Source organism: Uloborus diversus, chromosome 8, assembly GCF_026930045.1.
Source record: "Uloborus diversus isolate 005 chromosome 8, Udiv.v.3.1, whole genome shotgun sequence".
In the NCBI taxonomy this organism is placed as follows: domain Eukaryota; kingdom Metazoa; phylum Arthropoda; class Arachnida; order Araneae; family Uloboridae; genus Uloborus; species Uloborus diversus.
This window is the reverse complement of record NC_072738.1, coordinates 149,023,523-149,036,995: the sequence shown is the minus strand read 5'-3', so window position 1 is coordinate 149,036,995 and position 13,473 is coordinate 149,023,523. Positions and strand designations below refer to the sequence as shown.

The following is a 13,473-nucleotide window of genomic DNA, read 5'->3' as shown; positions in this document are numbered from 1 at the left end:
TAGACACATAAGAAAATTGATGACTAATTTTGAGTGTAAAAAAAAACTATATTTTAAAATTTTTCATTACATTGTCACAAGATGCAAATCATTTGCATATATATCTCCAGGAGAGTTCATTCTGTCTCATTTAATTCTGTTCCAAAGCACACTAGGTTCCTGTAAACAAGACAATCGAGCTACCTCATCATGGGAGCCATTTCAATGTTAAATTCATTTCCTACATTCCTTCGTTCAAGAAATATTTTAATTAATAGACAGTGTGGTTTTACTCACCCCTGATGAAGTTGACTTTGCCCAAAAAAATATTTGAAGCCGTTTTCCTATGAAAGGTATAAGTGGGCATCCTTTTAGCAGGTTGAATTTGCCAACCCAGCATTTCATTTTGTAAAAATATATCAAGTGAGTCAAAGATTGAAATGCCCTAGGGATCTTTATTCCTTTTGCCTTCCACCAAACCGCAAAATTTTCATTATTCTAATATTTTTGCAGCAAGTTTTAAAAAATCGACTCCAAGCTTGAAAACTGGGTAATGTCACCCCGATTCAATCCTACTCCATTTGGAGTATTCACCAGACGTAGCCCCTTCTGATTACCGCTTGTTTTGGTCAATGACACATGGCTTGGCTGTGTAGCACTTTCATTTTCATGAAGATCTAGAAAATTGGGTTGACTCTTAGATAGCCTTAAAAAGATAGAGAAATGTAGTGGCTAGCAATGGACAACACTTTGAATAACATAAAGGTTGTTTAAAACAAACCATTAGTTTTCACAAAAAAAAAAAAAAAAAAAAAAGCAGCAAGATCTTATTCAACATTCCAACAGATTTGTAAAATTTACTAATACATAAATTGTATTTGTATTTTGTAAGAAAAGAATTTTGGAATACTCTACACTTGAAATAACTTAATTCTTGCACTAGAAATGCAAATGAGGGATACACACAAATTAAAAGCCCTTTTTACATTTGAAAAACAAGAAATTGTACAGAAAGGTAATTTCAGTTTTAAAAGAAGCTAAACAATGATCATTAAAACTTAAGCAATAAAAACAAACAAAATAACTAAATATGATAAAATAGCAAATTAAAGGGTAATTTTTTACGAAAATGTAATGTTAAAATTACTTGATCAGGCCGAGGAGTGCTGATGACCTTTGAAAAAAATGAGAAAGATGACAAATTTGAAAAGAAAGGTGACTAAAAAGTGACAAAAAAGTAACTAAAAGGTGACCAAAAGCAATTTGTTAAGAAATCAAAAAACAGAAAAGGATTATCCCTTTTTACTGACTTTTACCAAAATTGCCTATATACTTTTCAAAAAGCCTTCTTTACAATTTTGAACATGAATATTATAGGGCTAGAAGTGGCAAAATAAACATCTTAAGACATTTACAAAAAACTTTAAGTGTAATAAACTATATATAACCTTTTTTTTTAAAAATTGACATAATAAAGCTTGAAATTGTGAAGTAAAAAGCAAGATGATGTATTTATTGAACATATATTTTATGTTATTCAATCACACTTTTTTTATATTTTTTTTTATAAGGGCTAGTTAAGCATGTTGAAAAGGGGGGGGGGCATGCTAAGGGGGTTTAGCATGTTGAAAAATTATCAGCATTCTTTCTATTTTCTTTGTAAATACAAAGCATAAATATTCACTCAAAAGTATTGACAATAGAGAATAACTGAGAAAACAAATTTGAAAAATCGGAAACTTTGACTAATACAGGGTTGCTACAGAAGTTCAAGAATGAAATTCCCTGAGATTTCCAGGTTTTCCAGTTGATTTTAGAAAAAAATTCCTGGATAATGAATGTCAACTTATGTTATTTAATATCGATACAATATAATTTTTACTGTAAATAAACCTACTTTATTAACCAAATAATGCTTTAAAACATTATCAATAATTGTAATCAAAATTTGGGTTAAATTAAGACAAACTTAAAATTTAATTACAAATGCTTTAAATGACCAGGTATTTCCAATCAATACTTTTATTTTTAAATCCTTGCAATTGTGTTGTGCAAAAGTTTGTTTCCCTTTCAATGCAAACATTCTATTTTGCTCAAAACTTTTTGATAGCACTTTTTTTTTACGTTTTTTCTTACTTTGCAACTTTTTCCTATTGCAAGATAATATGTGCTAGGAACCATTCTAGCATAACTGAGCATATTGTAAAAAATCTCCTTTAAGTCTCCCTCCCTCCTTGCAGCATGAATAACAGCATTCCGTCACACTTTTCTTTTAAATTTTTGACCAATATGCCCTTGTTGATACTACACTCAACAAGTGGTGTGACATCTTTTAAAAAAATATTGATGTTCAAAATTAAAACAGCAATGTTTTAACAAAAACTACGATGGATGTTTCCAAAACATTGACATCACCACTATTCTCAACTGCAACATAAACAAGTGAAAAAATTATCAGCATTGTGATAAAGAGATAACTAGTTGATTTCAAATTTTAATGCACTGAGTAACAGATGTTTGACAAAATCCTTGATACTTGACTCGAAATAGTTCTTTAGACTTTATGGAGAGAAGAAATTAATTTGTCATTTACAGCCTACTGTATGAGATATATTTTTAGTTTCCAGGCCATGTAAAGCATTAGAAAAAGTAATTGTTTTAATGGGAGTTTTATTATCGCGTTTTGCATCAGAATCGCTATTCATTGGTTGCCCCCTCGCCTGTCGAAAATTGCAGGTTCCAAGAAACGTCTATTTCTACTTTGGACAAGATGGATGTATCATTTGGAAAACAATCCAATATTTCCTAACTGAAATTAACAAAAAAAAGGAAAAAAAAAGTTTTTTGGCTGTTAAAATAATTTGTAGATTCGGGGCTTATTATTCGGTAAATAGAGTTTTTGCCTTCATTTTAGTGGTGGGGGGGGGGGAGAGAAAAATTCGCTAAATCGTTAAATAGAGGTTCGTTAAACCGGGATCTGACTGTACATAAGAATATAGAAAATTATTACACTATTCTTCTAAAATGGACTTTAATTTACGTTATTTAAAAAAGATTTTTTTACAAATCCTTAGCTTTGAAAGCAAATGAAGAACTAAAAAATTAAATGCTCATTTTTTCACAATTTAATATTTTTACAAAAAAATATGCAATTGCTAATTCACTCAATACAGTTAAAGTTTGCAAAAATAAATAAATAAATAAAGTCATTCTAATCCAGAATTAATTAAAATAACTTCCAACTATTGAAATAATGGAGAAGTTTGAAGGATGCATAAGGACTGAAATCTCAAACATAATAAGCAATTTTCAGCGAAATCACTTTCAATGCCGGCATGTTTCCTAAAGAACAAGTTTTAACCGATAAAAGCTAAAATTTTGAGACTTTTAAATTTTTATGAGCATTCATTTCATGAAAAAGAAAAGAAAAAAAGTAGAACGAAGGCTATTAAAATAATAGTGAGACCACACTGTACTTTGTGGAAAATACTAGTAATTTCCAGCTAAGCATGGTTTTATTTATTTATTTTTCTTTTAATTCAAAAAGAAGCAAAATAAAATGTAATGATATAAATCAGAGCTTTATAATTTTGGTATGGATTTTTTTAATATATATATAACCTTTTTACATTTAGTACTTAAAAAAATGAGCTTAAATTTTCTTCCTCTCAACTATCAGGAAAATTCGCTTATCTGGAATGCGACATTTACCACACTTTCACATTATTACGCAACAGTTTCACCCATCAGATGCAAAAATTGAGAAGCAATTCCAGGAATTTCTATAATTTATGACTTTCCCTGACAATTCCCTTACCATTTTAGGTGATTTTCATTTTTCCTGACAATTCCAAGTTTTCCATATTTTCCAGGTGCGTAGCAACCCTGTAATAGTACTTACAATTTAAAAATAAAATAATGTTGAAGTGTGAAGCTAAAAATCATTTTGTATGCTTGAAAATGATGTTTTTTTTTTTTTTTTTTTTGTTTCAAGCTTTGAAAATATTCAATGGCATGTCCATTGTACATGAGAGGTATAAAATGTAGTGTTGAATCAAGTTATTATCAAAAAATTATAGTAACTAACATTAAAAAAAAAAGTTTATCAAAAGTAGTACAAGTAAGAATAGCTTTCAAGGAAAAAAAATTTCAAATGTTTACAGGATGCAGAAACAGTTTTCTTATTGGGGGGAGAGTGGATATCATTGTAAGGGCTTGAAGCTTATAGATCCAGGCCTGACTGGTAAAAATCAACTGCAAAACATTTTTTAAAAAGCAGGAGTTTTTTGTTCAAATTTGGAGGGCTGAAAAATGTTGCATTGGTATTATTTCCTTATATTTATGCGTTTTACTCAGGGCTGCGGAGTCGGAAGGAAAATGACCGACTCCGACCCCGACTCCGACTCCTGGATTTTGAAACGCCCGACTCCGACTCCAACTCCGACTCCGGATGTTTTTGATTTTTTTAATTGTATTTTTTCAACTCCCTCTCTCCCTTCAGGGAAAGGGGGAAAACCTCTAAACAGAGATTGAAATATTGATTCCTTTTCATGAAAATTTCGCATTTTGTTTTTTATTGTAAACCCAAGACGCATACAATGTTAGAAATTCAATTTAAAAATCAAATTTTCCAACAGTTACGAGTTAAGAAGTGAGATGACTTAAAAATCCCTTTTAAAAAATTTGAAAAGGATTATCTGTAATTTGCCCCCCTTTAATGTTTAACAAATAGATATTGATCAAATCGTGTGCTTTCAGTTTTTGAAAGCTGTAACTTGAGAGAAAAAAAGTTTTTTTTTCTAAATCCAAGTTCTTGAGAGGGGGTGGTTTGCCCTGGGTGACACCCATCTGGTAGATGACACCCAAAGTTAATTTCAGAGTTTATAAATACTTTAATTCTGAAACTTTTCGCGAATATATTTTAAATTATATTTCATCAATCAAATTTCAACGAAAATAGGGCACATATACATCAGGAGCTAATTTTACACAAAATACGGCGGTATACAAATTTGTACGAATAGCTTTTACTATACCTATATTTCTTCTTCGCTAAATTTTTAATTTAAATTTTATTGTCTGCTTTAGAATTAACCTTAATATTAAGATTTTAAGATTAGCTGCAATTATTGAGTGTTGCAATCAAGAAATCATTTACACTTATTTTGTTCCATACTTTTTAGTGAGCACCAAGCTTATAGAAATAGTCTTAATAAAGAAAAAACATTAGATTATTTTTCATCGGATCTTTTGGATTCGTGCTTTCGCGCCAGAACGTTTTTGAATTTGTCGATCATCCTTAAACGTTTCAACCTTAGCTACGGGCCTCGACTTATTAATTTGTTACGTTTCTTTCGCTATTTTATAACTGAGATCGAACAAAACACTATATTTCTATTTTTATTTGAAAGTGATTACTTGAAAATGTTAGGCAACAAAACCGTTAGCTGACAGTCGCTATTAGTTAAGTTAAAAAGCAAGCAAACTAGAGGACGGCTACAGTAAGTTCGGTAAGCATTCAGGCTAGCTGATTGCCATAATGGCAGTTATTTTCTCATTAGTATCTTTTTATACATGTAATTGAACCAATTGGTAGACAGTTTTTAAAAAATGCAAGGAGAGTCAGTGAAAAGGAAAGAAAAAAAGAAACCCGGAGTCGGAGTCGGCAAGTTTTCTAACAACTCCGACTCCTTTACCCCAAAATCAGTCCGACTCCGACTCCACAGCCCTGGTTTTACTACAAAAGGATGTGATATTTTGATTTTCTTTTTTCTACTACCTTTTGAATTATGTCTACTTTTTTTCTTCAGCTTGGATACTTTTAACTCCCTTCAGCATAATTTGAGCTACTTTTGCTGCTTTAAGGTCATGTTTTTCAACAGCTTTTTTCAGTTTCTGAGAAGCTTCAGCAAACAGCTCTTCTCTTGCTGCTTTGGTTTGAAGATGCTACTTTTTTAATTATTTTCATTGTTAAAACTATCATTCAGAACTTTTCAGGAATTTAATCATTAAAAAAAAGATTTTCCTAAAGCACATTTTAAGAAAAGTGAGAAAGGTGACAAAAATTGCAAAAGGTAACTAAAAATAACCAAAATTTCAAAAGTTGACTAAAAGTGAGAAAGGTGACTGACTCCTTGGCTTGCTTGATCTAAAACCACATATTTATAAAGGAGCTACGAATTAATATTAGAATACGGAGGACTTACGAGTGACTGGCATTCGTCTCTTTCACCATTGCTAATAGCAAAAATACAATTTCATCACACTTATTTCTATTTGCCTTATTAAGAACCTAAAAGTAGAAGAGAAAATGAGCATTACAGAAAATAGTAAAATATTAAATCTCACACGTAAAATGCAAAAAAACACTGTGACAAAATTCAACCAAATTAGTCATTATTGTCGATGATTTATTGGGGGTAAAATTTAGCAGTTTTCTCGAAAGAAAAAAAAAGATAAAAAACTCAGTTGTATTGTGCATGTGCACATACTAACCTGCATGAATTAAGTATAAAAAAGAACTTAATAAATAAATAAATAAAAACAACATAGCAAAAATTAAGAATGAAAAATGATAAAATTAAGAAAAAGGAAGACTCACCAGAGTGAGTATTACTGTGAAATATTAATAACCAAGGATAAAAAAAAATTATAACTTTTTTCAACAAAATATTGCATTACCCGGCTTTAGCCTGCATGTCGGAATAAGTGAGATTGATGTGCATACTGGGAAATAAGAATTCTCCGGCATGCAAATAATTCAGAGTTCATAAACATGGTGTAAAACCAATTTTTAAAATGCATATGATTGATATGTATTTAATATTGATGGCGTAGTAGCCTACTATTATGTGTCAAGAAATACAGGAACATAAATTGAGTAGTGCTATAAGTAATAAGAAATCAAATGAGCGATAATTTAAAAAAATATATATAAAATTTGGATTGAAATTATGGTAATTTTCTTTTATTTACAAAAAATCTTCATTTTGTATTTTCCTTTTTTATCATCTTTAAATCAAAAAAAAATTTAAAGATCGGAGTTCATGAGTGTTAGAGGGTTTAGGAAAACAAAAGTTTACCTCTGAAGGTATAACAGAATGCAAACATCTTCTACAATTTTCAGCATTTGAGTCAGTAGGATTAACAGATAAACTTGACAAAATTTTAGCTTGTATTTCAGGAAAACATTCATACATAATTTCTTGCTCTGACATTCCCAGTTCTCGAGCAAGTTCAGACAAGGATGCATTTTCTCCACAGTATAACAAAAGAGGTACTAAAACTTTGAAAAACTCCCTATAAATTCATGAAAAAAATTAATGCATTAGATTTTCTGCCAAAACAAGATACAGCAGAAGTTATTGATGATGAAGCATAAAATATCAAAGTAGCATATAGAACACTATGATAATGGCACCAGTCACAGACATGCTTAAGACATTGCTCTTGGGTTAACTCCCTTTTCTGAGCCTTTTAATGAATTTAGACTTTTTAAACTACTTTTCTCCAAGGCAACTACATCTCCTCTAACATTTAGCTACCTCTGGACCCTCTGAATCAGTTAATTGTACTTTTATTTGCTCAATTTAAAAAAAAAGTCCCACTCCTAGTAACAGATACCGAAAAATCTGATGATACCCAGTAACAGACAAGATGACGAAAGGATGAGTGCAAAAGTTCTTTATTTTTAGAACTAAAGCATTATTAAATCCAAATAAACATGAAACACCAGCTGACCTCGTGGTGACTGCTCATAACCTTCCACCACTGCCTTGTAAATACCATCTGGCTCATAAAATTCACTCTGATAACAATAGATGGTTGCACTGTATTTATAAGCCTCAGCAACATTAATTTTACCCACCTAAAAGGCTTATTACTAAATCCAAACTTATGACTGTCTGTTACAGGTGACCTTACCCTATATGCTACTGAAAAATATTGAAAAATTTATTAACTTTTTAGAAACAATCTCTAAATAGCACTATCATTGAGAGTTTTAATCATTTGAATAATAAAGAAAGATTTTATGACACACAATATGTTACTCCAACTCCTAATCTTTTATTTTTCTGGTGACTTATTTGACTTGAAAATACTTGAACTAATCAAAAATTGTTTGTAAGGAGGAAAAAAAAAAAAAAAAAACAGACTTGTGTAAAGGTGTTTTATGTCTGGATACTAGACTGTTTAAAAATAAATTTAACAGAATAAAAGGCAGTAAAATAATGAATAACTTATACCTGTAAAATGGCTTTAAGGAATCAATTTCTAATAACTGGAAAGGAAACTCTTTTAAGCAGTTCTTTTCTTCAAGCCATCTTAAAATTATGTAAGGCAAATGTGGCTCAATATATTCTTTACAGCTTTCATATCCAAAGAGTGAGGATACTTGTTTCAAAACCTAAGAATTTAAATTAAACATGATTGAAAAAAAATCAAATTTTTTTTTTTTTTTGAAAATTCAGAAAAAAAGTGGTTTAAAATGCTTATTAATCATTTCATGTTTACCTTAGTGAAAAATGCTTGATCTTGCTTGATACTGCTTGCTAGTTTACACACAATATAAATGCATTCTTTTTCCAGGCATGGGTATCTTAAAATAACTTGACATAGATAATGCAAAAATACACTCAATCTATTAAAATTTTCATCCACTTGAAAATTGCCATTGCTTAGTGACTAGAAATTGAAAAGAAAAATGTAAATTTCAGGAAAAGTGTTTAAAAATCAAAGTTATAAAAGATATCTCATGAACAACTAAACAAAAACTTCAAATAGAAAATATTTTCATTCCTGGTGTCTATTGATCTGGTGATTGAAAATTCTATCACCTAAACTACAAAATATACGAGTCGGCAAATTTACTTAAAAATTAAGCTTGAATCAAAAATAGCAAAAAAAAAAAAAAAAAAAGCTAATTTGATTATGACAATTGAATGTGCATAATTCCTCTCCACTTAGTTTAGACAATAATAGTTTTAAAAGGATGTATACTTCCATGAAAGAACAGTATGCTATTAGACTTAAAGCAAAACAATAAACTAATCTATCTAAATGTTTATAGGAGGAACCACTCACCTGATGCTCCTGATTATCCGCGGAATAGGGTGGCACAAGCACCACGGATAATAAAAATCACGGATATACAGCGAAAAGGTTAAAATGTGTTGGGCTAAATGCCTTTATTTTTGGTTCTTGAAGGATTTCACCAATATTGTTTAAAAGAAAAATCATTTTGTGACTTACCTTTTGCCATTCCGAGAGAAAACTTTGCGCGAAGAATCCCATCCACCTGCCGCCAACACTCAAATGTCCGAGTTTGAATCGGAAGTGTTCGGAAAACATGCGGCATGCTATGATTGGTTGTTGTCATTCGGCAGATGTCGGTAAACTTCCGAAGGAGCACGTGTCAATGACGTGATGAAATCATGTTGAGGTGTTAAGTGCTGAATGCCAAATTAAATAATGATTGTGCAACCGGCAAGCTGTGTTTTCTTCGGGTTGAGTTGTTCTGGCAATATGCAAATTAGGTAACGTCACATTGTTTCTGGAAAGGCCGAATCGGGCTATAAATACGCCGACCGGCTGGAGCTCAATCGCTTCGCTTCGTTTTTTCTACTTGTCTCCTCGTCTTGTGTAGTGTGTTGTGAACGTGTCCGTCAAATGTCCTCCTAAATTTTTTGTTATTGGCCTCTTGGTGAGGTCTGGTTTTTCCTGGAAAAGCACTAGTGATGTTTTGAGTTTGGAACCCGTGTGTGGTGATGACGTCTACAAAAGCAAAGAGTTCTAAGTTTCCCTGATGTGGGTTTTTTGTTCTCCTGCGGAAGAAGATCGCGTCCATCCCTGGCATACCTTTCCTTGATGTGGTGAACTGTGGCTCACGCTGTGTGAATCGACCTGCCTGCAATTCGTGGAAATTGCCATGCTGTCCAACGACCGGTGAGACGTCACCTTGGAACACCAACAGGACTTTTAATCCATGCATGGACCCATTGTAAGATCTTTTTTCTAAATTTTTCCCGGGGAACAAATCATTGTGTTGTAACCAATTTTCAATATGTGTCAAATAAATGTTTTTCAGTGTAAAGAATGATTCATGTTTTATTTTCTCCGGGCAGACCACTACCTCAAATTTTTAGTTGGAAATGAGTTGCCTAATTTTCAGCTTAGCTGTAGGCCATAAACCTCAAATTATATCCAACAAAATGAGGGACTAATAAGGTAAAAATTGTTCTTCCACAAAAACTTCGCTGGATTGATGCAATAATACTTTTGACAAACAGTGAAAATATATAGAGTACAGTAAAACTGTTTTGCATTTTTGCACAACAGAACTTAACATCAATGAAGAACAAGTGTATGTACAGTGCTGGCCAAATTGTTAGACAAAAGAGTTTTGGTTTTCTTTTTGTTTTTTGTACACTATTTGTACTTAAATACTATTTATTTTACTGTTAAAGTATATTACACACTGTGCACTGATTATTACGTTATTTTAGCATAATTTAACACTCATGTGACACTCATGATGTAGATGAACACTCATTTAATAAACATACATTAAAAAAATTAGCATAAAAGTGAATGTAAAATATCAAGGAATTTTTTTGTGAAAACCATGCAGGCACACCACTTTGCACGGGCCTCTCATATTGAACATACCATTGTTACACTGGGCACACAAGTATGAAATATTTAGCCTATATGAGGAAATGTCTTCTTTAGTTAAAATTAACCATGGTTCTCTATCAGTTTTCTATGTTCTGAGAAAGCCCAAAAATACTTCAGGAATTTCTAAGTCATCATCCAAATACGAAAAGCACTTTTTCTAGTCTGGGAATGTGTAGAGTTTCATCAAATAGTTACTGAGAACAAACGAGATTTTTTTTAATGAACATTCATTTCCGAATTGCATAAATTGTGAGTTCACCCATATTCTATCATTCTGCTGAAAAAATTTAGGGGTGAGATCACCCCCTCTTTAACCCATTTGCCGCCCCTATATCATATTATACTTCGTATGTTTTAATGCTCAGTTTCATAGAACATTTTTAGTTTACTAGGTACTACAGTGATCTCTCGCTTATACGCGACCTCTGTTATACGCGTTTTTCTCACGGGCCCGGCCAGTGGTATAGGAAAACAGTGTTAATTCTTGTTCATTTATACGCTAAACCTAAAATGTACCTTTCACTTATGCCCGATAAAAATGTTTCAAGTTTTAGTTTAATCGCGTATTTGGGCTTTGCTTACAGGAAGATTTGTACCCTTCTTGCTCTGTCTCTTGGAATGCATTCACACGCCTTTATTCCAATGTTCGGATTCTTCGTAGAATGCGTTCTTTTTCGCACTAGTGTGCAATTGGGGGTGGACTCAGTCTTGCTATTGATATCGAGAAGGGAGAACGGGTTACATAGGAAAAGATACCTCACTAAAAGTCGTGGTCAAGCGGTAAGCATTGACATATCCTATCAAGGATCTTTTGAATCCATGTGGACTATCCATGTTTGGGGGAATTCGCTTACGTACTTTACAGTTTATAAAAAACGACAAAACATACAACTTCAAGTTTTATCTTTCATTAAATTACAATGTATAAACGGAAATTATGTGCGTAATTATTCATTAGTATTAGTAGTGTACTATTAATATTAGTATAACTGATGTTAACTTATTGCCAGGGATCAGGGATAGAAGTGACATTTGCCAACAAAAATATAGGAAAATATAGGAATTTTCTGAAAAAAATATAGGAACTCGATGGAAAATATAGGAGTTTTCTGAAAGCAATATAGCAATTTTTCGAAATAATATAGGAACGTTTTGAAAAAAAAAGGATATACAGGAATTTTTATAACAAGGCTAGCCAGTATGACATTTTTTTTTTCAAAATGCAACATTACTATTCGATTAGAAACATGTAATAACACCCCTACCTAACATAAGTGCAATACATACGCATAAATATGTCTAAAAATACACACAAAATCAAAAAGAAAAAGAGCGTAAAACTTTAATTAGTACTAAATAACATATTAAGGCGTTCTTCTTTAAAAATAAAAAAAAATTAGACGAAATTTTTTGTAGGTGTACACAAATCTTCCTTAAAATATTTGTATTACTAATCTAATTCTTGACTGTCTGTTGTGGCGTCCATAATCAATCTCTAAACATAAGTTGCTCACTGAAGATTCTTTCTAGTTTTACAATTTTAAAATAATTTTTAAAAAAACATAAATGAATGTTTTTTTTTTAAAACAGCAGCAACAGTAACAATACTTAAAATGTGCAATAAATTAAATTTCAACAAAAGGAATACTACAAATGCATTCTACTTTCAAATGCCTTTATTATAAAATTAGTTAATTTGAATCCAAATTAAGAACCTTCACATAATCAAGTTTGGAATTTTAAAACATATTTTCACAAGCAAAACACATGTGACATTGAAGTTACAGCATTTTGCGCAATTAAATTTTTTCATCGCATTTTGTACATTGCTATTCCAGGGTTCCTACTTCATTCAAGAAAAGAATTAAAATACTTATTTACTATGCTGTAAATCTTGTGACAGCTCTTGAGCAGTCTCAGGTTGAGCTCTTGAGGACGGAAACAACTGCTATCATAAACTGCTAAGCAGTTTATGATAGCAGTTGTTTCCGTCCGAGCACAACCATACTTTCTCTGCTACCTACAAGCCCGGGAACATATTTTTAATGAAAGTTTTGCATGATCTGATACTGCGATGGGAAAGCTGTGCTCCAGACTGAAATTCGTGAATAAAAGTTCTGTTTTAATTATGTTATCACTTGACGATGCAGTAAACGCCGAACTTAAAGTTTTATAAGTTGTTAAAACATGCACATTATCTTTTCATGTGCTATGCTGAAATCAAAGTCACATGATGTCACACAGTAATATCAGGGGTCAATCCAGGTTTTATTTTTTGAGTCCCCATTTTGTGAAAAAGCAAAATATTTCTGAATTTTCTTTATTTTTGTGAAAAAGAAATTATTGTGAATTTCCTTTTCCGGAAAAAAAGTTTTTAGGTAAAAATTAAAATCACTTGACAATTTGTAGGTTAAAATTTAAAGGTATACGATTTTTTTTCTCAGAAAAATCTCTGATATGATACTTTGAGCAATTTTTTTCTGAAAATCCTGACTTTTCAACACCAAATTCGATCATAGTGAAATCCACGATTTCCCATGACTTTCAAGGGCACCCAGGAAAATATATATTTGATTTAGAAGTATTTGGTCACAGGGTTCACATACCCTTTAGGGAGAAAAAAAATTCAAGCACTTTTCAAGGCAAAAAATTTTTTTTCAAGGCAATACCATAAATTTGTTCTAAAAATATTGCATGCAGGTTTCCCTTAATGCAAACATATAAATAGGTAATAATTATAAATAAATTATTCGTATGCATGTATTAGTTGTTCAGGCGTTAAAGCATTTCAACTGTTCTCAAGTAACTTTAAAATTT

At 31.5% G+C, this 13,473-nt stretch overlaps 1 protein-coding gene across 1 annotated transcript in view; it reads right to left on the bottom strand.

Moving 5' to 3' along the window:
* Positions 1-13,473, bottom strand: part of LOC129228679 (serine-protein kinase ATM-like) — a 127,410-nt gene that overhangs the window by 83,502 nt on the left and 30,435 nt on the right. The window contains exons 14-17 of the mRNA XM_054863362.1: positions 8,494-8,664; positions 8,226-8,386; positions 7,062-7,278; positions 6,186-6,271 (exon numbers count right to left, since the gene is read on the bottom strand). Coding sequence (XP_054719337.1) covers positions 6,186-6,271; positions 7,062-7,278; positions 8,226-8,386; positions 8,494-8,664 — 635 coding nt within the window. The remainder of the gene's footprint in view (positions 1-6,185; positions 6,272-7,061; positions 7,279-8,225; positions 8,387-8,493; positions 8,665-13,473) is intronic.